Raw genomic sequence first — 20,557 nt, 5'->3', positions numbered from 1 at the left:
CTACCCCGGACGTGACTGGTATTTCCCATGGGATTAGTTACAGGTGGGAAGAAACTTTTCCTCAGCATTTTGAAAGTATTCTTCTCTTTCATTCAATAATTTTTTAAAAACATTTTTATTAAATTCAGAGAGGAAAGAGAGGTAGACACATCAATGATGGGAGAGAGAATCATTGATTGGTTGCTTCCTCCACGCCCCCCACTGGGGATCGAGCCCACAACCCGGACATGTGCCCTGGCCCGGAATCTAACTGTGACCTCTTGGTTCATAGGTCAATGCTCAACCACTGAGCCACACCAGCCGGGCCAGTCAACAAATTTTTATTGAGTACATGTCTGGCACTGCCGCTAAGTACCTGGATTCATCCGTGAACAACGAAGACCAAGGTCATAGAGACAAAAGTCAAAGAGCTTGTATTCCAGCCTCCGTTCTGGCTTTGGTGTGGCTGCCGCCAAGTCTGAAGCCATCCTGGTTTCTGATCCTTCACGTGACCTTTCCTCTCTGCAAGCTTGTAGGATCTTGTCTGGTTCCCGAGTGTTCTAACATTTCACAATGTTGCGTCTAGTGTGGGTTTATTTTTATCCATTTTGCTGGGCACTCGGTGGGCTCATTTACTCTGTGAACTCACGTCCTTCAGTTCTGGCCGTTTCTCTGGACTATCTGTGGATGATCGTCTCCTCCGTGCTTGGAGGTCGGACCTTCTGGGGTCTGACCTTATTCTCCTGTGATTCCTCCTTGTCTCGTTGCTCCTTCTGGGAGATTTTCTCAATGTCCTTTTCCTACCTTTCTAGTCCTTTTATTCCTACTATCATGTTTTTAGTATCCAATAATTCTTTTTTATTTTCTGAAGTTTCTTACATAAATGTCATACTGTTTTTGCTTCATGGATGCAGTATCTACTTATCTGAGAATGTCAGCATTTGTTTTAAATTTTTCATCTCCTTGCATAGTCTTTTTCTCCAACATTGCTTTTCTCCTGTTCCTTGTTTTTGATCTCTAAAGCTCACATTTAGAGGCTTTTCTCAGATGTCTGGATAATCCTTGGTTGTCTGCTTATGATTAAGAGTCGGGGGCTAGAACTAGCTGGTTTTCCCAGGGGTTAGAACGTCAGCCCACAGACTGAAGGGTCTCGGGTTCAATTCCTGGTCAAGGGCATGTACCTCAGTAGTAGGCTTGATCCCCAGTCAGGGTCAGGGCATGTGTGGGAGGCAACCAATGGATGTGTCTTTGCCACATCAATGTTTCTCTCTCTCTTTCCTCCTCCTCCCTCCCTTCCACTCTCCCTCTCAAAATAAAAACCACAAAAAACAATGGGGGAAAAAATCCTTGGGTTACAATTAAAAAAAAAAGTCTAGGGCTAAAAATCTGTTTGACTATCTGAGCACATGGTTTTTAGGGCTTTCAGACTTTGGGGTTCAATGGAGGGTAATCTGTATGTGTCGAAACTCTTACGTTTATATCTTGGGAACTGTCAGATTCTCCAGAAAAGAATCTTCTGAGAAAGTAAGAATCTTCTGCACAGAAAGTAAGGATTTGGTTGTCAGTGTTCTGGGAGCCTAGTGAGGACAAAAGGATGGGAGCCCAGCATTCAGCAATCACATGCTCCCTTAATCTCATTTTCTGTTTTGTTTGCTTTTCAAAAATATGGTTTTATTGATTTTAGAGAGAGAGGAAGGGAGAGGGAGGGAGAGATAGAAACATCGATGAGACCCACTCTCCGCCCCAGGAGATCCCGCCCCCCACAGCAGTTTCTCTCTTTCCCCACTGTTGTGCATCTCCTAAACTCTAAGGGACCCCATGAGGCTTGCAAATATGCAGCATGGGCGGCAGCAGCTTGTCTCAGGCTAACCCCTGGCCCTGTCACCAAGGCCCCTTTTCTCTGACTCCTTAGTGAGCCACAGCAGCCCAGCCGAGGCCACTTCCTTGCATAGTCTTTCTTGTTGCTTCCATCATAGGCCATTCCTTGTTTCACTGTCCCAGCTTTAATAAACGTCCTCTAAAAAAGAAAAAGAAAAAGAAAAAGAAACATTGAGAGAGAAACATCAACATTGATTGGCTTCCTCCTGCACGTGACCAACTGGGGATTGTGAGCCCACAACCCAGGCACGTGCCCTGACTGGGGATGGAACCAGTGACCTCTGCATGGGCACCAGGAGGTCACTGTTTTTTTTAATTGATTTTTTTAGAGGAAGGTGGGGGTGGGGTGGGGGAGGAGAGAGAGGGTGGGGGTAGAGGGGGGGGGAGAGAGAGATTGAGATTTGTTGTTCCATTTATTTATGAATTCATCATTTGCTTCTTGTATGTGCCCTGATCAGAGATCAAACCCAAAACCTTGGTGCATCTGGATGCTGCTCTAACCGAGCTACCCGGCCAGGGCACATTCCTCTTTCCAAGATACCACTTGTGACCTTAATTTGGCTTAGCATCCCCTGTATACAGAAACTCTTCGTTTTGCTTCTTCCAAAGAATAAACTTTCAGTCTTCTGCTCAGATGGGGAATCTAGATTTGCAAGGATATATGTTAAATAAACTCTAAGAAGTGGGATTGCTGGATCAAAACGTACATTTTAGACTTGTATGAGTCATTGCCAAATTATTGTCTATGGAGCCTGTATCAATTGACACCATCACCAGCAGTACATGAGAGTATCTGTGTCCTCATACCTTGTAAACAGTTATCAAACTTTCTGACTTTGAAAAAAAGGTCTTTTTTTTTTTTTTTTTTTTTTTTTGAGATCTATGGGCCCTATAACATAAAGGAATGGTTTTATTGGAATTACCAGCTTAGGAAAAGGTACTGAGTTTAATTAATGAATCAATCAAGCTCCTTGTGTCTTTATTTTTCTTTTGATAGTATATAACCTATGAATTCAAGATGGTCTTCTTTATGGAGAAAAAGGTCATTTTATATCTGCCATTTTAATTTATATTTTTTATTTTATTTTAAAATTATTATTTAATTTACATTTTTCTTAAGTGTGAGAGTGAGCAACTTTTACTGGTAGAAAGACATGTTTCCTTTCATTTCCTTGTAAGCATTTGCTGGCATCCTGTGCTGACCGGACCGTTAGTCTTTATTTCATTGATTTCTAGAAGCTCTTTACTTTTTCCAGTTTCTTGTTTGTTGCTTTTGCTTATAGTGGTTTATCAGAAAAGAAAATATTTTTTTAAACAAACACTTTTATTTTCTTATTTATTTTTTGGTTAATCCTCCCCTAAGGATATTTTTCCATTGATTTTTAGGGAGAGTGGAAGAGAGAGGGAAGGACAGAGAGAAATAACGATTAGAGAGAAACACATCGATTGGTTGGCTCCTGCACGCACCCTGACCAGGGCCCAGGCCAGGGAGGAGCCTGCAACCAAGGTACGTGCCCTTGACCAGAATTGAACCTGGGACCTTTCAGTCCACAGGCTGACGCTCTATTCACTGACCATTGGGCTCAAACACTTGTATTTTCTATGCAAAGGTGACTCAGAGAATTTATATGAAGGTGGGAGGGGCAGTGGAGCAGGGAGCTTCCTGAGTGAATTGCTCCTTTATGTCCTTTGCCTGTTTCTTTCTACTGGGTTATTTGTCTTTATAATTGATTTTAAAAAGCATTTTTATTTTTAGGGATGTTATCCTCTTGCCATATGTGTTACACATATTTTTTCCAAGTTTGTCATCTTTTTAAATGTGTTTTGTGCCATGCAAGACATAGGATAAAAATATCCTATGGCTTCTGAGTTGGGCTATTTTTAGGAAAGCCTTCCCCATTTCAAGACTATAAATATATTTATTTAAATAGTTTCTTTTTGGACTCTTATGGTTAATTTTTATATTTAAATCTCTGCTCCATCTGGAGTTTATTTTGGAATAAGGAGAGAAGTAGGAGTCTATATTTATTTTGTTATAAATGGCTAGTTGTTTCAATACCTTTCATTAAATAACCATGCCATCTTTATCATGTGTCCATTTTTACTGGGGTCTACTTCTGTACTCTTGTATTCCAGTGATGTTTTAATTAAAGAGGTTTCATAATATTTGGGAGAAAAGCACCCCCCCAACATTATTCTTCTTTTTGAAAATTTCCCATAATGAGGGAAGCCCGGGTCCTGGGTGCTAGAGGGAAGCTGGTGCCGGAAGGAAGGCCTACTCTTGCACGAGTTTCGTGCATCGGGCCTCTAGTAGAGTCATAAATAGCAATAGTTTCATTTTGAGCTTTTACTTACTCCGCTAGCTAGTGCTTCCAACACAACATCAAATAATGGGATCATGAGTAGAACTTGTGTCATGTCTTTTAACCTTAAGTCCAGTGCTCTTTTTGGGTATGTGTTCAACCCACTAAACAGTTCCTGAGCATCAGTTACCTATAAAGCATTGTTGTATATCAGAAAGGCATGGTAAAAAGAAAAATAAATTGTTCTATGTCCAAATTAATAATCTTTTCTTTCCCAGTAAACAGATCTAGAGCCCGTTGATAATCCTTATGCTGTTAAAACCTCTCCAGCAAATTCAATATCCTACCCTACTAAGTTGAAATGTGGCCCTAAAGAATTAGGACAGTGTTTTATTTTGGGGGAGAGGAAATTGGGATGAGTAGGGGCTAAGGAAGTGACTGAACAATGGGCATGATAAATATTTACTCCAAAGCCAAATACATAAAATAAATAAGGGGATGAGCCTCCCTCCCCCCCCCCGCCCCCCACCGCCAAGTGGAAGCACAGGGTGTGAGCCTCAGGCAGAGCGGAGCTCGGGGTAAGGTATGAGAGAAGGAAGCAGGCAGGTGTTCGGGAGGTGAGCTGCAATCATGCGGAGCTGCCCACCTAGGGAGATGAGATCCACAGCACAGTTAAGCATTAACACAAAGTGCTCAAAGCTAGAGAATGTTTCTCAGAGGAGGCAAGTCATGCATTTGCCAGGTATATATTGTGTACCTACCGAAGGTCAGACCCCATCTGGATACAAAACACCAAACAAAAAAGACAGGGTCCCTGTTCTCAAAGAGCCTACAGTCCACAGGGGGAGGCGGGTGTTACTTAGGTAAACGTGTGAAAACGCACGGATAATAATGAGTACATCATTAGAAATTGTGTAAGTGCTATAAAGGCAATAACAAAGCTGAGAAAATAAGAAAGTGACATAATTCAGATTTTGGGCGTCAGGGAAAGGTGAGGACACAGCTCTGAAGCTGAAACCCGAGGGATGAACAGGCAGAGGGATTTTTTTTTGGGTTAAGGTTTAGAGGATGTGGCAAATTCTATCCCCTCTGGCGACCAGAGTGGAAAGGGATCCTAGCTTGTGCCAAGTCACGAAAGCCCAGGTGTGACAGGTATGAGGAACCACAGGTATCACAGCTCAGTGATGGAGCACGCAGAAATGGAAACATCAGGAAGGGAAAGAAAAATAAATAAATAAAAATATGAGGAAGGCGGAAAAGGAGTAAACTAGATATAAATGCAGTACGTGTGCGCGTTTACTTCATGCTTCACATCTAGGAGGGTCTCCCGCTTTACAGTAAGCGAGTGGTCCGTGCCTCAGTGAACTCGGAGCCTCACCAGGTAATACCAGAAACAGCCTCCCTTCGCGGTACCTTTCCAGAGAGTACCCCCTGCCCGTCCTAGACCAGATCTTGTTAATTAGATAGACTGTATTTTTACTTTTCCAAATAGAAACTTCTAAAATGGATTTAAGAAAATAATAATGGCCTGGCTGGCATGGCTCAGTGCTTGAGCGTCGACCTATGAACCGGAAGGTCACAGTTCAATTCCAGGTCACGACACATGCCCCAGTTATGGGCTCGATCCCCAGTATGGGGCGTGCAGGAGGCAGCCCATTAATTATTCTCTCTCATCATTGATGTTTCTATCTCTTCATCCCTCTTCTTTCCTCTCTGAAATCAATAATAAAAATATATTTAAAAAATAAAAAAATGTTTTTATTGATTTTTTTTTGAGAGAGAGAGAGGGGGGGGAAAGGAGAGGGAATAGAAAGACAGAAACATCAATGAGAGAGAGAGAGAGAGAGAGAGAGAGAGAGAGAGAGAGAGAGAGATTGATTGGCTGCCTCCTGCATGCTCCCTACTGGGGATAGACCCCACAACCCATGAATGTGCCCTCTTGGTTCATAGGTCAACGCTCAACCACTTAGCCACACTGGCCAGGCCTAGAATGGATTTTTAAGTTAACAAATGCATCTTACTTTGGGTCAGAGGCCCCCAGAAACGGACTCCACAGAAGCATATGGCCGTAGGTCACTGGGCAGCCAGCGGTGTGGCCAGCTCAGGTGACTGACAAGGACTGGACTTCTTGTCGCGTCTGAGCGGCACACTACTTTTCCCCTTATCGGGGAGCCCCAACTCTTCCCTTCACTCTCCTCTCTTTCCTGTTTAAGGTCCTCAGAGGGAGTAAGTTAGAAACTGTTATTGAGGCTATCAAGCTTGAACGCCCTTCTCTAATCTCTGAAGAGATAAAACCTACACTATTTACTGGGCTGCTTGGACAGGCTGTCATCGAACTGATAACTGGGGGAGGTTTACAGTGAAAAATAAAGCTGGTTCTATCTACAAAAAGTGGTGTCCTCATGCGGACGCAGTGCTAAGAATACTCTAAAATTCAACCGGTTCCGTGTCTGTGAGTGACAGGATGTCACAGCCTTGTGACAACCGATTCTCTCATTTTCTTCCTATGTTTTTCCTTCATTATGTGGACTGGAACCCACATTTCTGTCTTCTTCCTGGAGTCTAAGAGAACTGAAACAGCACATGTGGAGCTATATTTATATGAGGGTGGGAGTCAGCTGTGAGTTTTTTAAGGCCGGGACCTAAGAGATGGCACGATAGGTAGAGGTTTTGTTTTTCGGTGGAGAAAGAGCAATTCTGTGGGCAACCGCCACACCATGGCCACACTCTCGGGCACACTGCCCACTGTTTCCTCTCTGCAGCTACTGTCCTTGCTCGGCATGTTTATAGGGCACGGGAGGAGGTGGGAGCAGTGCAGGGTGGGAGTTTGCCCAGGAGACATGGTAGGTAAGTCACTACTGGAGCCTGGTGTCCTAGAGGGGCAAGAGGGACTTATTACGAGAGCATGGTGGAGAAATCATTTCCAAACCAAGAGATATCTCTTCCTTTGATCCTAGAAGAAAAGTGTGAGAATGCCGAAACCGGTTTGGCTCAGTGGATAGAGCGTCGGCCTGCGGACTGAAGGGTCCCAGGTTCGATTCCGGTCAAGGGCATGTACCTTGGTTGCGGGCACATCCCCGGTGGGGGGGGTGGTGCAGGAGGCAGCTGGTCGATGTTTCTCTCTCATCAATGTTTCTAGCTCTCTATCCCTCTCCCTTCCTCTCTGTAAAAAATCAATAAAAATATATTTTTAAAAAAATGTGAGAATGGGTTCATGTAGAGATAAAAATGCAGGTACAACTTGGGAGGTTCACGTTTTATGGCAAAGATTCCCGACTATTTGGTTCTCAGAGCCCTTAGTGTCTTGGTAACTTCATGTCACCCCTAGACGTAAAGAATACTAGCAGGTCCATTTACTAGGTAAGGCCAACAAACCTAACAAGTATTCATTCCTCATAATTTAGTAGCTGTCTGAGACGTAAATTGGACACAATACTGGGTGTGCTCTAGTTTTAACAACACATATAGATTGTGACCTGAACGTGTTAGGAAGAAATGCTTCTACTTTTGGGAAAAGCTATCATTGTGGGGCTTTCTGTCTCAGCTGCCAGCTTCTTTCAGATGTAGTTTGGAAGAGAGGGTAGCCTTGGAGCAGCGGGGAATCAAAAGGAACTGTACTCCAGTAGCAGTACCTGATGAACTCCATCTAAGGAACCTCAATCACACTTGGACCTGAATTAGATATCAAGATTCTGGACATCAAGCTGATGCCATAATGAGATGAGACTTTTGAAGGTCTTAGGAGAGGTGACCTGCTTGACCAATTGAGTGACTTTCTGGGACTTCTGAGGCTAGGTCATAAGAAGCCTTGCAGCTTCTCCTGTGCCTCTTGGAATTCTCTCTTTTGGAATACTCACTCTCAGAACACAGCCACTATGCTGTGAGAAGTGAAAGATGAAACAGAGGGCCGGAGACCAGGGACCAGGACACAGGCTTTATTGGAGAGAAGACCCCTGCCGGCTCCCTTCCAGAGGGAAAAAGAGAGAGGGCGTGCCAGGGTGGAAGCACCTTTTAAGGGGAGGAAAAGAGGGGACGGGGCTTAGGGCACTCAGCCCACGCTGATTGGTGGTTTCATATAAGGCACATGATTAGGCACTTAGGGACTTAGGAATCAGGGGCTTAGGGTATTTGGCAGGTGCTGATTGGTGGTTCAATGTACAGTCCACATAAGGTGTTCAGGAATGTCCGGCTGCAGGTGGAGTTTACGTCATACTCCGTCCATCACCTGGGGGAAGGGAGGATCTATCAAGAAGCCCAAGCCAGATGGAGAGGACCCATGTAGGCACTGGTTGATAGCCCCAATGAGCCACCAGCAAATAGCCAGCATCAACTAACTGTCAGCTATGTGAGTGAAGGAACCATGATGGACAGTCCAGCTCTAGCAGACACCACCTGGAGAAGAACTGAGGTCTCAGACACATAGCTCCTTTTGAGACATCCCAGTCATCTTCATCTATTCAAGTCATCCTCACATTTGTGGTCCCAGGCATTGTGGATCAGAGACACAGTGTCTCTGCTCTGCCCTGCTAGAATTTCTGGCCCACAGAATCATGACAATAATAAAATGATCATTGTTTGCCACTAAAAACAAAACAAAACAAAAAAAAACAACACATACAATTCACCCATTTACAGTGTATAATTCAGTGGTTTTCAGTATATTCAGAATTGTGCAACTATTCACACAATCACTATTAGAACATTTTCATCACCCCAAAAGAGATCTTGTACCCAAGCAGTCACCCCTCCTCCCCCTTTCCCTACCATCTCTAGGCAACCACTCACCTGTTTTCTGTCTCAACAAATTTGCCTGTTCTAGACATTGCATATAAATGGAATCATACAGTATGTGGCCTTTTTTATGTGTGCCTCCTTTCATTTACATAATGTTCTCAAGGGTTACCCGTGTTGTATGTATCGGTATTTCATTCCTTTTTCTGGCTGAATAATACTCGATTGTATGAATAGACCACATTTTGTGTATCCATTCACCAGTCAATGAACATTTGGGTTATTTCTACTTTGTGGCTTGAGGCGCCACTGCCAGCGTGGCCTGGGTTCAAAGACCTGGAGAGAGGGCTGACGCGCAAATTAATACACAAGACAAGAAATATAAATTTAGAAATTATGGGGGAAGCCAGATGTGAGCTTTGTATAAGGGACCAAGTTCCACTGAGTCTCCGTTTCCATCTGCCTTTTATTTACTAGAATACACAATTGCCTTTTAGGAATGCAAATAGACATATCAAAGGTGATGATTACTAAACAGTAAAGCGATCACCAGGTTTGGGGGGTTCTCTTGGGCTATTGAATCAGCAGCCGGTAACAACAATGCAGACGTTCAGCCTTCTGAATATCAAAAGCCCCATTCAGCCTTCTGACCGGACTTCTCGCATTTATATTAATTACTGTTGATCTTGGCTCCCAGCAGTGGCTATTATGACTAATGATGCTATGAACATTCACGTACAAGTTTTTGTGTGGACCTGTTTTCACTTCTCTTGGGTATATACTAAGAGTGGAATTGCTGGGTCATATGGTAGCTGTTAAAACAGGTAAAAATAATTTTTTAAAATCCTCGCCAGAGATCTCTCTTGATTTTTTAGAGAGAAAGGAAGGAAGGGAAAGAGAGGAAGGGGGAGGGGAGAGAGAGAAAGCAAAAAAAAAACAAACAACCCAAAAAACATTGATCAGTTGCTTCCTGGATGTGCCCTGACTGGGCATTGAACCTGAAACCTAGGTATGTGCCCTGACCAGGGATCAAACCTGAAACCTTTTGGTGTACGGGATGACACTTCAACCAACTGGTCAGGGAAGATGCTTTTTGCTATTGTTGTTGTTAATCCTCTCCTGAGGATATTTTCTGCTCCATTGATTTTTAGAGAGTGGAAGGGAAGGAGGCAGGGGGAGAGAGAGAGAGAGAAACATCAATGTGAGAGAGAGACATAGATTGGGTGCCTCTTGCATGTACCCTGAAGGGATCCAGCTTACAACCAGGTACGAGCCCTCAACTGGGAATTGAACTCAGGACCCTTCAATGCACGGGCTGATGCTCTAACCACTGATTCATACTGGTCAGGGCCAGGGCAGCTGTTCAAACCTTTGAGGAATGCCAGACTATTACCCAAAGTGGCTGCGCTGTTTTACATTCCTAATAGCGTGTGTATGAGGGTTTGAATTTCTCCACATATTCACCACTTGTTATTATCTGTCTTTTTGATGATAGCCATCCTAATGGGTATGAAGTGGCATTTCAACGTGGTTTTGATTTGCATTTCCCTGATGGCAATGATGCTGAGCATCTTTTCATGTGCTTACTGGGCATTTGTGTATCTTCTTTGGAGAAAAGTCTATTTGGATCTTTTGCCCACTTTAAAGTTAGGTTATTTGTGTTTTGTGTAGGAGTTCTTTACATATTCTACATACAAGTACCTTACAGAGGTATGATTTGCAAATACTTTATTCCATTCTGTGGGTTTTCTCTTCTAATTTTGAGTTTTAAAAAACATCCTTTGCATTAAAAAAATATTTGCTTCACTTAAGTTGCTATTCTTCACCTTTTGGTAATGTATAATTTTAAAATGAATATTTTTAAAATTTTACTCTAAGACAGTGGTCGGCAAACTCATTAGTCAACAGAGCCAAATATCAACAGTACAACGATTGAAATTTCTTTTGAGAGCCAAATTTTTAAAACTTAAACTCCTTCTAACACCACTTCTTCAAAACAGACTAGCCCAGGCCGTGGTATTTTGTGGAAGAGCCACACTCAAGGGGCCAAAGAGCTGCATGTGGCTCGAGAGCTGCAGTTTGCTGACCACAGCTCTAAGATGTTTCTCTTTTGAGACCTGAATTCAAATTTTGTCTCTGCTAATACTTAGCTCTAGATCAGGGGTGGGGAAAATATGGCCCATGAGCCATATAAGGCCCAAAAAGTCATTGGGTCTGGCCCTGCCAAGGCATTAGAGGTGAGTTAATGAAATGTTTCACCAAATGCTAATTTTTAAATTGATAATTTTGTATGGGCCACAAATCCTATCTAATAAAGAGGGAATATGCTAATTGACCCTCATGCCACCGCAAAAGATGGCGGCACCCACAGCTAATAAAGAGGGAATATGCTAATTGACTGCCCCGCCTTCAAAGATGGCGATGCCCACAGCCAATAAGGAGGGAATATGCTAACTGACTGCCCCACCCTCAAAGATGGCGGCACCCACAGCCACAAGATGGTGGTGCCCAGTCCCCTCAGCCCTGCCGGGGCACCTGCCTCCGGAGTCCCCCAGTCCCCTCAGTCCCCCAGCCGCCCAGGGCTGGCCCAAGGCACAGGCAAGCCTTGGATGGTGGCTGCCCAGCTACCCAGGGCCGCCCGAGGCTCAGGTAACCAGGGCCGGCCGAGGCTTGCGCTGCCGGCAGTGGCAGCAGCAGAGGTGTGATGGTGTCACCTTCCCCTGATCGCCAGGTCACCTCCTGCCCCTGAGGGCTCCCGGACTGTGAGAGGTGAGAGGCAAGCCGGGTGAGGGACCCCCATCCCCCGTTCCAGTGCATGAATTTTGATGCACTGGGCCTCTAGTGATGTTATAAATATCCAAATGGCCCTTGGCAGGAAAAAGGTTCCCCACCCCTGCACTAGACAGTAACTTAGACAAGTCATTTTAATTTTTCTGACACCAAGTTTTCTCATTTCTAAAAAGATAATGGTTCCAATTTATAAGGTTGTTCATGAAGAGCAGGTATAAGCACTTAGCATAATGCCCACCTAGTGGGCTCTCACAAAATGTGCTGTATTTGAACACCTTAAAAGATCTTTAAGAAACACTTATATTTCAAGATATGTGTGAAATATTAAGTACCGTATCCACTTAAATGATTACTTAGAAAGGAATAAGATGCTGCCCAGCCAGTGTGGTTCAGTGGTTGAGCACTGACCTATGAACCAGGAGGTCACAGTTGGATTCCTGGTCAGGATATACCAGGGTTGTGCACTTGATCCCCAGCAGGGGGCATGCAGCTGATCAATGATTCTCTCTCATCATTAATGTTTCTCTCTCTCTTCCTCTCTCTAAAATCAACAAAAAATAATTAAAAAAAAAGAAATAAGATGCTTTGTAAATGATCAATTTGTATCTAAAAACATATAATTTAGCTGGGCACAGTTGGTTGAGCATTGTCCTGTGCACCTAAGGGTTGTGGGTTTGATTCCTAGTCAGGGCACATACCCAGGTTGCAGGCTAGATCCCCTGTCAAGGGCGTGTACTGGAGGCAACTGATAGATGTTACTCTCTCTCCCTCTCACTTCCTCTTTCTCTAGAATCAATGCAAAACATACCCTTAGATGAGGATTAAAAAAAAAAAATCACAATTTAGCAAACCTAATGGTGTGTCAGACTTACCATTCTGCAGATCTGAGGCAGAAGTAGAAGTGGTATTTAAGGACACTATGTTATGGGATGTTTTCCAAGTCTGTTTTCAAGTCCCATAATCCTATATAATAAGAGAGAAATATGCTAATTATCCATTACTCCGTGAGGCGTAACGACCGACCACGTAGCGACTGGATCATGGATCTGCAAGAGGGTGTGGCAGCGAACTACAAGTGGGTGGTGGAGAGCTACAGGAGGGGGCAGGGCAGCAAGCTGTGAGGGGGGTGGAGAGGGGAGCTACAGGAGGGCGGCAGAGAGCTACTGGCGCACGGTTTGTGTGCAGGGCTACTCGTGGTCTTATAAAGAAGTACTGAATCATCTATACTAATTAAAGGGTAATATGCTAATTAGACCAGATAGACTGGACGTCTTCTGGACGTCCTTCTGGACAAAGACGTGGTGGCTGTGAGGGCCAAGGAGGGCCGGCAGCTGTGGCGGCCGGCAGTGGCAGCAGCAGCGGGGTGATAGGGGTGTCGCCTTCCCCTGATCGCCCGGTTGCCTCCCACAGAATCAACCAATTCTATGCTTCCTCTCAATTCAAGCAATTCTATGCTTCCTCTCAACCAGTCAACTTGCTTCCTCTCAACTCCTGATCTTCCTTTCAAAACCTGCTCCTTCCCAAGCTTCTCATCTCGGTTAATGACACTTCCACTCTCCAGCTGTTGTGCCTACTCTGGATTTATTCTTTTTTTTTATTATTATTGATTTTTTACAGAGAGGAAGAGAGAGTCAGAAACGTCAATGAGAGAGAAACACCAATCAGCCGCCTCCTGCACACCCCCCACCGGATATGTGCCCGCAACCAAGGTACATGCCCTTGACCGGAATCGAACCTGGGACCCCTGAGTCCGCAGGCCGACGCTCTATCCACTGAGCCAAACCGGTTAGGGCTGGATTTATTCTTGACTCCTCCATTTCTCCCATAAATCAGATCTAATCTGCTGGGAAATCCTATTGGCTTTACCTCCAGAATACAACTAGGATACTCTAACCTCTCTGTCTGGACTGCGACTACCCCTAGTCCAAGCCTCCACTTCCTTTGGCCTGGATTACTACACTAGCCTCCCAATGGGACCTTCCACTCTTGCTTCCCACAGTCTACTTTCAAACCAGCAAATGGATGTTAAAGCCTGCAGTGGCTTCCCTGCCCACTCTGCTCTAGCCACTCTGGCTGACTGACTTGTGTTCCTTCAACACAGTGTATTAGGGGCACAAATAGAATATTGGGAACTAGCTATGTTTATGGGAAACATAATCATGCTCTGTTAACTGTGATTGCCTTGTTCTGGTTAAAGAAAGGAAATTCTAACCTGGTTGGGAGTTGTATGCCCCATCCCTGGACCTGGGAGTCAACATTGGAATGCAGTCCATTCTCATTCAAGAACTGCCTATTATTATGGAAAGATTGACAACTTTGTTGCCCAAACAAAGGAGTACCAACCCAGACTCCCTGTGTAATCCTTGTCCTACCCTATATAAGCAGCTGGTTTATGGGGGACTGCAGAGCAGATTTTTGTGGATGACCTGCTGCTCTCCCATACTGACAGCAGGATTGGAATAAACGCTTATATGTGACTCAACCCTGTCTCTGCTTAATTGGCTCAAGTAGTGACAGGCAGCACAGACCCATTGATTGTCCGGATACATAAACACACTTGTGTCCTGCGGGCTCTGCCATGGCTTTTTCCTCTGCGTGCTTGGCACTTTTCCCTGATAGGCCATGGCCCACTCCCTCACCTCTTTCAAGTCTTTGCTGAAATGTCACTTCTCAATGAGGCTTATCTTGATCACCATATTTTATTTTATTTTTATTTTTAAAAGATATTTTATTGATTTTTTACAGAGAGGAAGGGAGAGGGAGAGAGAGCTAGAAACATCAATGAGAGAGAAACATCAATCAGCCACCTCCTGCACACACCCCACTGGGGATGTGCCTGCAACCAAGGTACATGCATCAAACCTGGGACCCTTGAGTCCACAGGCCGATGCTCTATCCACTGAGCCAAAACAGTCAGGGCTTGATCACCATATTTTAAACTGCAACCTACCCAACACATTCCCAACTCTCTTATCCTGCTGTACTTCTTTTCCTAGCACAATCACTATTTGGTTTACTTATTTGTGTTTATTGTTTATCCTCTGTCTTATCCTTGCAAGAATATAAACTCCACGAGTGAGGGATTTTTGTTTACTGGTGCCTCCCAAAGGCTGGAACAGAGTGGCACACCTGAGCACTCAAATATTTGAGGATACAAAGAATTTGAATGAGTCTGGCCGGTGTGACTCAATGGTTGAGTATCGACCTATGAACCAGGAAGTCACAGTTGGATTCCTGGTCAGGGCACATGCCCAGGTTGTAGGCTCAATCCCCAGTAGGGGACATGCAGGAGGCAGCCTATCCATGATTCTCTCCCATTGATGTTTCTCTCTCTGAAATCAATAAAAACATAAAAAAATAATTTGAATGAGGCCTCTCATATTCTTGAGTGTGCATACAACCTGGTTGAAAGGCAGCATGTACATACTAAAAGATAAATACCAATACAAGACAATTAGCATATCCTAATACCAAAAGAAGATAATGGTTTAGGATTATTACACATGAAAAATGAAAGCTTAGCCCTAGCTGGTTTGGCTCAGTGGACAGAGCGTTGGACTGTGGACTGGAAGGTCCTGGGTTCGATTCCAGTCAAGGGCACATGCTCAGGTTGCAGGCTCAATCCCCAGGTGGGGGTCTGCAGGAGGCAGCCGATTAATGATACTCTCTCATCATTGACATTTCTATCTCTCTCTCCCTCTCCCTTCCTCTCTGAAGTCAATAAAAATATATTTTAAAAAAAAGAAATATGAAAGCTTGGCAAAGTACCACCGAAGTTTAGAGTGGTAATTTTTAAATTTTGGGGGTGGGGGTGGTCACACCTCTTTGAAAATCTGATGAAGGCTACAGACTCCAATAACATAATAAACATGTACACAACATTTTAAATACAATTACAAAGAGTTCAAACACTTCCTGAAGCCAGCCATGTATCCTGAATAGGGAATGCTTGGTTTCAAATTTGGTTTTATCACCAGGGGCTTGGGAAAGGCTTGGTGAGGATGGGACTTAGACTAGTCCTGAAAACAGGCTATGAAGGGGAAAGCAGAGGAAAGAAGGTTCTTTTCCAGCAAGAGAAAGAGCTAAGGGTGATGCAGAACAGTCTGACTTTCTGCAATACGTAACAACAGGCTGAGAATTACTGGGTGCATGACTTAAATAATATGGCTGTTGTAAGTCATTGAAAGTTTCTGGGCAAGAATGCAGTATCTAAAGTAATGTTTTAAGAAAATTAACTTGAAAGTTGTTTATAGGAGCAGAGTTGAGAGAAAAAGTGAAATTAAGGAAATCATTCATAAAGCTATCTATATATGTAAAAGCCCAGCGACCAGAATGGCAGAACGACCAGAATGACTGGAACGACCGGTAGCTATAACGTGCACTGTGGCAGCCAACCAGCCTGATCTGGGCCCCGATTGGCCCCCAACACCCCGATCAGGGGTGGGGCTGGCTGGCCAACCGCCCACGCCCCCCACCCCCGCCCAACCCCACCGTGTACGAATTTGTGCACCGGGCCTCTAGTTACATAATAATTAAAGTTTGAAGAAAAGGAAAGGGAACTGCTAAGGTTTAGACACTGATGAATTGGAGGCACAAATCCAACAAGAAATTCCAGTATGAAAGGGGAAAATCAGAAATGAATTTCAGGTCAGGCCTAGTTATATACGTTCAGGTATTATTTACTGCATCCTTAAGTGTGGGGGGAGAAAAACTAAGAATAGAGATTATGCCAAGGCATTGGATGGGACAAAGTGAACAGCCTATTATAATCGTGATCACAATAAAACATGTTAGGTTCATATAGAATAAAACTCTAATAGAATGCTTGAGGCATACCGGTATTATGGGTAATTGAAAGCTGTGGTTGAGGGCTAACAAATTATTTTTGTTTTAATTTTTGCTTGCTGAGTAATTTTTTCTCCAAAAGGTATTATTATGCTTTTATCCCCCTTGATAACGGGAACACAATTGAATTATTTTTAGACTAGAGGCCCGATGCACGAAATTTGTGCAAGCGTAGGCCTCCCTTCCCCTGGCTGCCGACACCAGCTTTCCTCTGGCACCCAGGACCCGGGCTTCCCTCTGGCCACCAGCAAGCATCCAGGCTTCCCTTGCAGCCCTGACTTCGTCCGGAAGGACATCTGGTCTAATTAGCATATTATGCTTTTATTATTATAGATGATTCAGGATGTCACTATCCCTCAAGGTGATCATTATAAATATACTAGAGGCCCAGTGCATGAATTCATGCACGGGTGAGGTCCCTTGGCCTGGCTGGCGATCGGAGCCATCTTGCCCAGTCCGGATCAGGGCCTGCTGGCTGGGGGGAGGGGCCATGGGCAGTTGGCCGGCCAGCCTTGCCCCCTGGTCGAACTCCCGGTGGAGGGGACAATTTCCATATTAGCCTTTTATTATATAGGATATTTTTAACATAAAATAACAGTTATAGAAAATTGGGATACATCCATGGTGACCACAGAAGACATCCTGGTATTTTAAAAGACTTCTGATATTTATTAGACTTTTATTTTTTTATTAGACTTTTAGGTAAACGCAGATAACATCAAAACAATATAACAAGAAAATTTTAAAGTATTTTAAGGACCTATTAAGTAGAATGTTAGTGCTTTTTTTTTTGCCAACAAAAGATACAAGATGTTAGTGTCAAATGCATTATTACATCATTGGCACAGTTTCCACTGACATCTACTTGCTTTGTGATACACAAGATGTTTATGATTTAGACTCCTCTTACTTTAGAACTTAACCTCCCTCCACTTCTTTTGTGACCCTCCAGCTACAATGTGAACTTAAAGAAATAGTTCATTCTTTCTGTACCCAGTGTGACCGCCCCTCCCGGAATTCTACCAGAATGTTTCTGTCACTTCAGAAACGTCAGAAACGTTCTTATTCTCGTGCAACATGCTGCGGCCCAGGTATAAAATGCTGACTGTTTCGCCTTCAACACGTGTGCCTGTCCTTACATATCTAGACACAGCACAGTATATGCACAAAACTATGCCTGGGAAACAATTTCGCAGCTTCCACTTGAGCCTCTTTTTAAAAAAAATATCAACCGTCTATAATCAAAGGGCTATTAATAACTGAGGAAGACAAGTGAATCCTCCTTAGTCTCTGATTCCCGTCCCCTCTCCCCTTTTCTCTAAAAACCTGGTGAAGACAAACTTCACAGAAGTGCCGACACAACCGACTTTTCTTAAAATCAGCCACCGCTCACCTATAATAGGTACTCAGGTGTCTGACTTGCAAGCTCACGTGTGTGTGTGTGTGTGTGTGTGTGTGTGTGTGTGTGTGTGTGTGTGTACACGCCACTCTCCCTCCACCCCGCCTAAAAAGGGTGGCGATACGCAAAACTCGGGTCCTCGGGTGCCGGGAGGTGCAGAGGGGATCCCGACAGTCGCAGGGATAGGGGGTGGGGGTGGCCGGAGGGTAGGTCCCAAGGGAGGGGGACCGCCCCACCCCCGCCCCTCCTGAGGCATAACATTGGGGCTCCGGCTCCCCTCGCGGCAGAAAGGGGCGGCCGCGGAGACAGCTCTCTTTCTCAGCGCCTCCGGGTCCCGGGGTAACTCGGGTCCCAGCCGCCCCGAGCTCACCTACGCTCTGCCTACAGCAGCCCCGTTCCCCCTAAGAGTCTCCGGACCTGCAGGGCGGAGGATGCGGGCGGAGCCGGCCTCACCTGCGCCGCAGAAGGGCCGACTCTGGCCGCGCCCAGGGGAGGAGCCTGCGGCTCCCCGCGGCGTGGAGCGCGCCAGGTGAGCACGCCTGCGCAGTCGGGCGGTAAACAAGCCCGCCCCTGCCCCTGGGCCGGCCTCCGTCGGGCCGGCTCGCGGGTGGGAGGGGCCAGGAGGAAGGGGCGGGGGGAGCGCGCGAGCACAGGACGGCGCCTGCGCGGTGGGCGTGATCCGGGCACTTAGGGCAGGATGAACGCTGCTTTCCAAGATGGCGACGGAGGGAGGAGGGAAGGAGATGAACGAGATTAAGACCCAATTCACCACCCGGGAAGGTCTGTACAAGCTGCTGCCGAACTCGGAGTACAGCCGGCCCAACCGGGTGCCCTTCAACTCGCAGGGATCCAACCCTGTCCGCGTCTCCTTCGTAAACCTCAACGATCAGTCTGGCAACGGTGACCGCCTCTGCTTCAATGTGGGCCGGGAGCTCTACTTCTATATCTACAAGGGGGTCCGCAAGGTACCGACCCGGGCGTCACCGGGGCCGCCGGCGGCGTGGGCAGATGCCGGGAGCAGGGCGGTGACCGCGGGGGCCAGGGTGACCGTCGCGCTTACTTTTGAGTGGGCCGGTAACTCCGCTGGGCTGCTCCTGAGGACGGGGGGTTCTGGAGAGCAGGGTGGGGGCGGTGGAAGGACCGGGGGTGCAGGGTCCCGTCCGCGAGGCCCCAGGGCCGCTGCCTCCCCTCGGGCAGGGTCCGGCAGGCGCCGCCAGGCTCTGACACGGCCAGGGAGCGGGCCTGCGAGTCCCCGGAAGAGGTGGGGTGGCCGTCTGCTCGCGGAGACGGCCTCGCCTCCCGGCAGCGCTTGAGTCTCGCTCCGGGTTAGGGAACGGGCGGCTGGGGCCGGGAGCGGAGGACCTGAGACTGGGTCAGAGGGACCCGCCCGGCGCGACGGGCTGCTTCACCTGCCGCCGCACTGACACTTCCTTGGAGTCTCTCCTTCTGGTGTCAACACTCGCTCTTTACAGAAGCACCCGAGGGAGGGCCGCTGTCACCGTCTCCGCCGGCGGAGCCTTCCTCGGAGGGGTTGCTGAAGACTCTTTAAGTAAAGAGGGTCAGCTTGTCCCTTGTAGTATGGGGTGGCTAATTAGCCGAGTGTGAGGTCGAACTGACGTTTGCAGCGAACCAAGCTGGTCCGCAAGGGTTCCGTGAGAGCGTGCCCGCATCAGCCTCGCCCAACAAGTCAGACTGTGTCCCAAACAGGGAGGGCTATGCCTTAAAAGCGACTTTACAAGAACCATTCTTGGCGGGCGACTTAACAGTAATTCCGTGAAGCATGCAATCATCCTTTAAAAATATCTCTTTAAAAGAAGCGACTTAGTAGAGCTTTTCTTTCATTAGCAACATAACTTTGTCCTCATTGAGAACTGCTTTAGAGATATGTGGTCTTTGACTGGACTCTTGGAAGACGGAGGAAATTAGCACACCCACAGCACCTAGGCATGGGAAAAGGTGGTGACCGGTTAATTTATAAATGTGCGGTTAGTGTGCAAATAAATTGTGCATCTTGAAGAGTGAATATACTCTGAGATTTAATATATCCAGAACAGTAGGGAATGACAGTATCTAAATGTAGCAAGTTGTCTTACTTGTTCAAGGTGAATCTTTTATTTTAAGAGTGTATGTGTACCACTATGTTTGAGATATGTTACAAGTGACTTAACAATAAATCGCTTGACTGTATTTTTTCTCTTTTTAATTGGGAGAGTGTGAAGTCATTAGTAGTCTAGGAACAGAAGTTTTAGTCCTAACCCCAACTTTGTCACTGACTTGTTGGGTGACCTTGGACGAGTTATTTAACTTCCCTATCTGCACCTTTTTTAAAAGAGAATGGTGTAATACACACATTTAATTTATAATATCATGGCTGGAATGAACTTTAAAGCCCTAAAACACTCAGTAGATGTAAAATAGAGTTAAAATAAGCATTAAGAGTAACTGTCAAACAGAACACTGCTGTCTTGACATGGATAGGACTGAACAGATCAGCCTTTTCTCTGGAAATAAGTTTAGAATTTTAAGTTAACACCTATTTCTATAAAAATAAGCAAGTGCTTAAAAACTAAGTTTTCTAGCAATTACTAGTGTAAAAAAGGGTTTACCCTTTTTTTTAAAGTTTTCTTTGAAC

The 20,557-nt window shown here is 45.5% G+C and overlaps 1 protein-coding gene and 1 long non-coding RNA gene across 6 annotated transcripts in view; one reads left to right on the top strand and one right to left on the bottom strand.

Annotated features, from left to right (window-relative positions):
• Positions 1-208: 208 nt before the first annotated feature.
• Positions 209-20,450, bottom strand: LOC307098237. The gene is made up of 3 exons (XR_013813425.1): positions 18,986-20,450; positions 12,554-12,644; positions 209-1,996 (listed from the first exon to the last, which is right to left on the bottom strand). It is a non-coding gene; the product is annotated as an uncharacterized lncRNA (long non-coding RNA).
• The window catches only part of WDR20 (WD repeat domain 20), a 52,787-nt gene continuing 50,837 nt past the window's right edge, over positions 18,608-20,557 (top strand). For all 5 annotated transcript variants that reach the window (XM_079768932.1, XM_079768931.1, XM_079768930.1 and 2 more), the window contains exon 1: positions 18,608-18,890. In XM_079768932.1, coding sequence (XP_079625058.1) covers positions 18,642-18,890 — 249 coding nt within the window. In that variant the 5' untranslated portion in view covers positions 18,608-18,641. The remainder of the gene's footprint in view (positions 18,891-20,557) is intronic.

This window comes from Cnephaeus nilssonii (genome assembly GCF_951640355.1).
Source record: "Cnephaeus nilssonii genome assembly, chromosome: 4".
Taxonomy (NCBI): Eukaryota; Metazoa; Chordata; class Mammalia; order Chiroptera; family Vespertilionidae; genus Cnephaeus; species Cnephaeus nilssonii.
The sequence above is the reverse complement of the archived record's forward strand: the minus strand, read 5'-3'. Positions and strand labels throughout refer to the sequence as shown.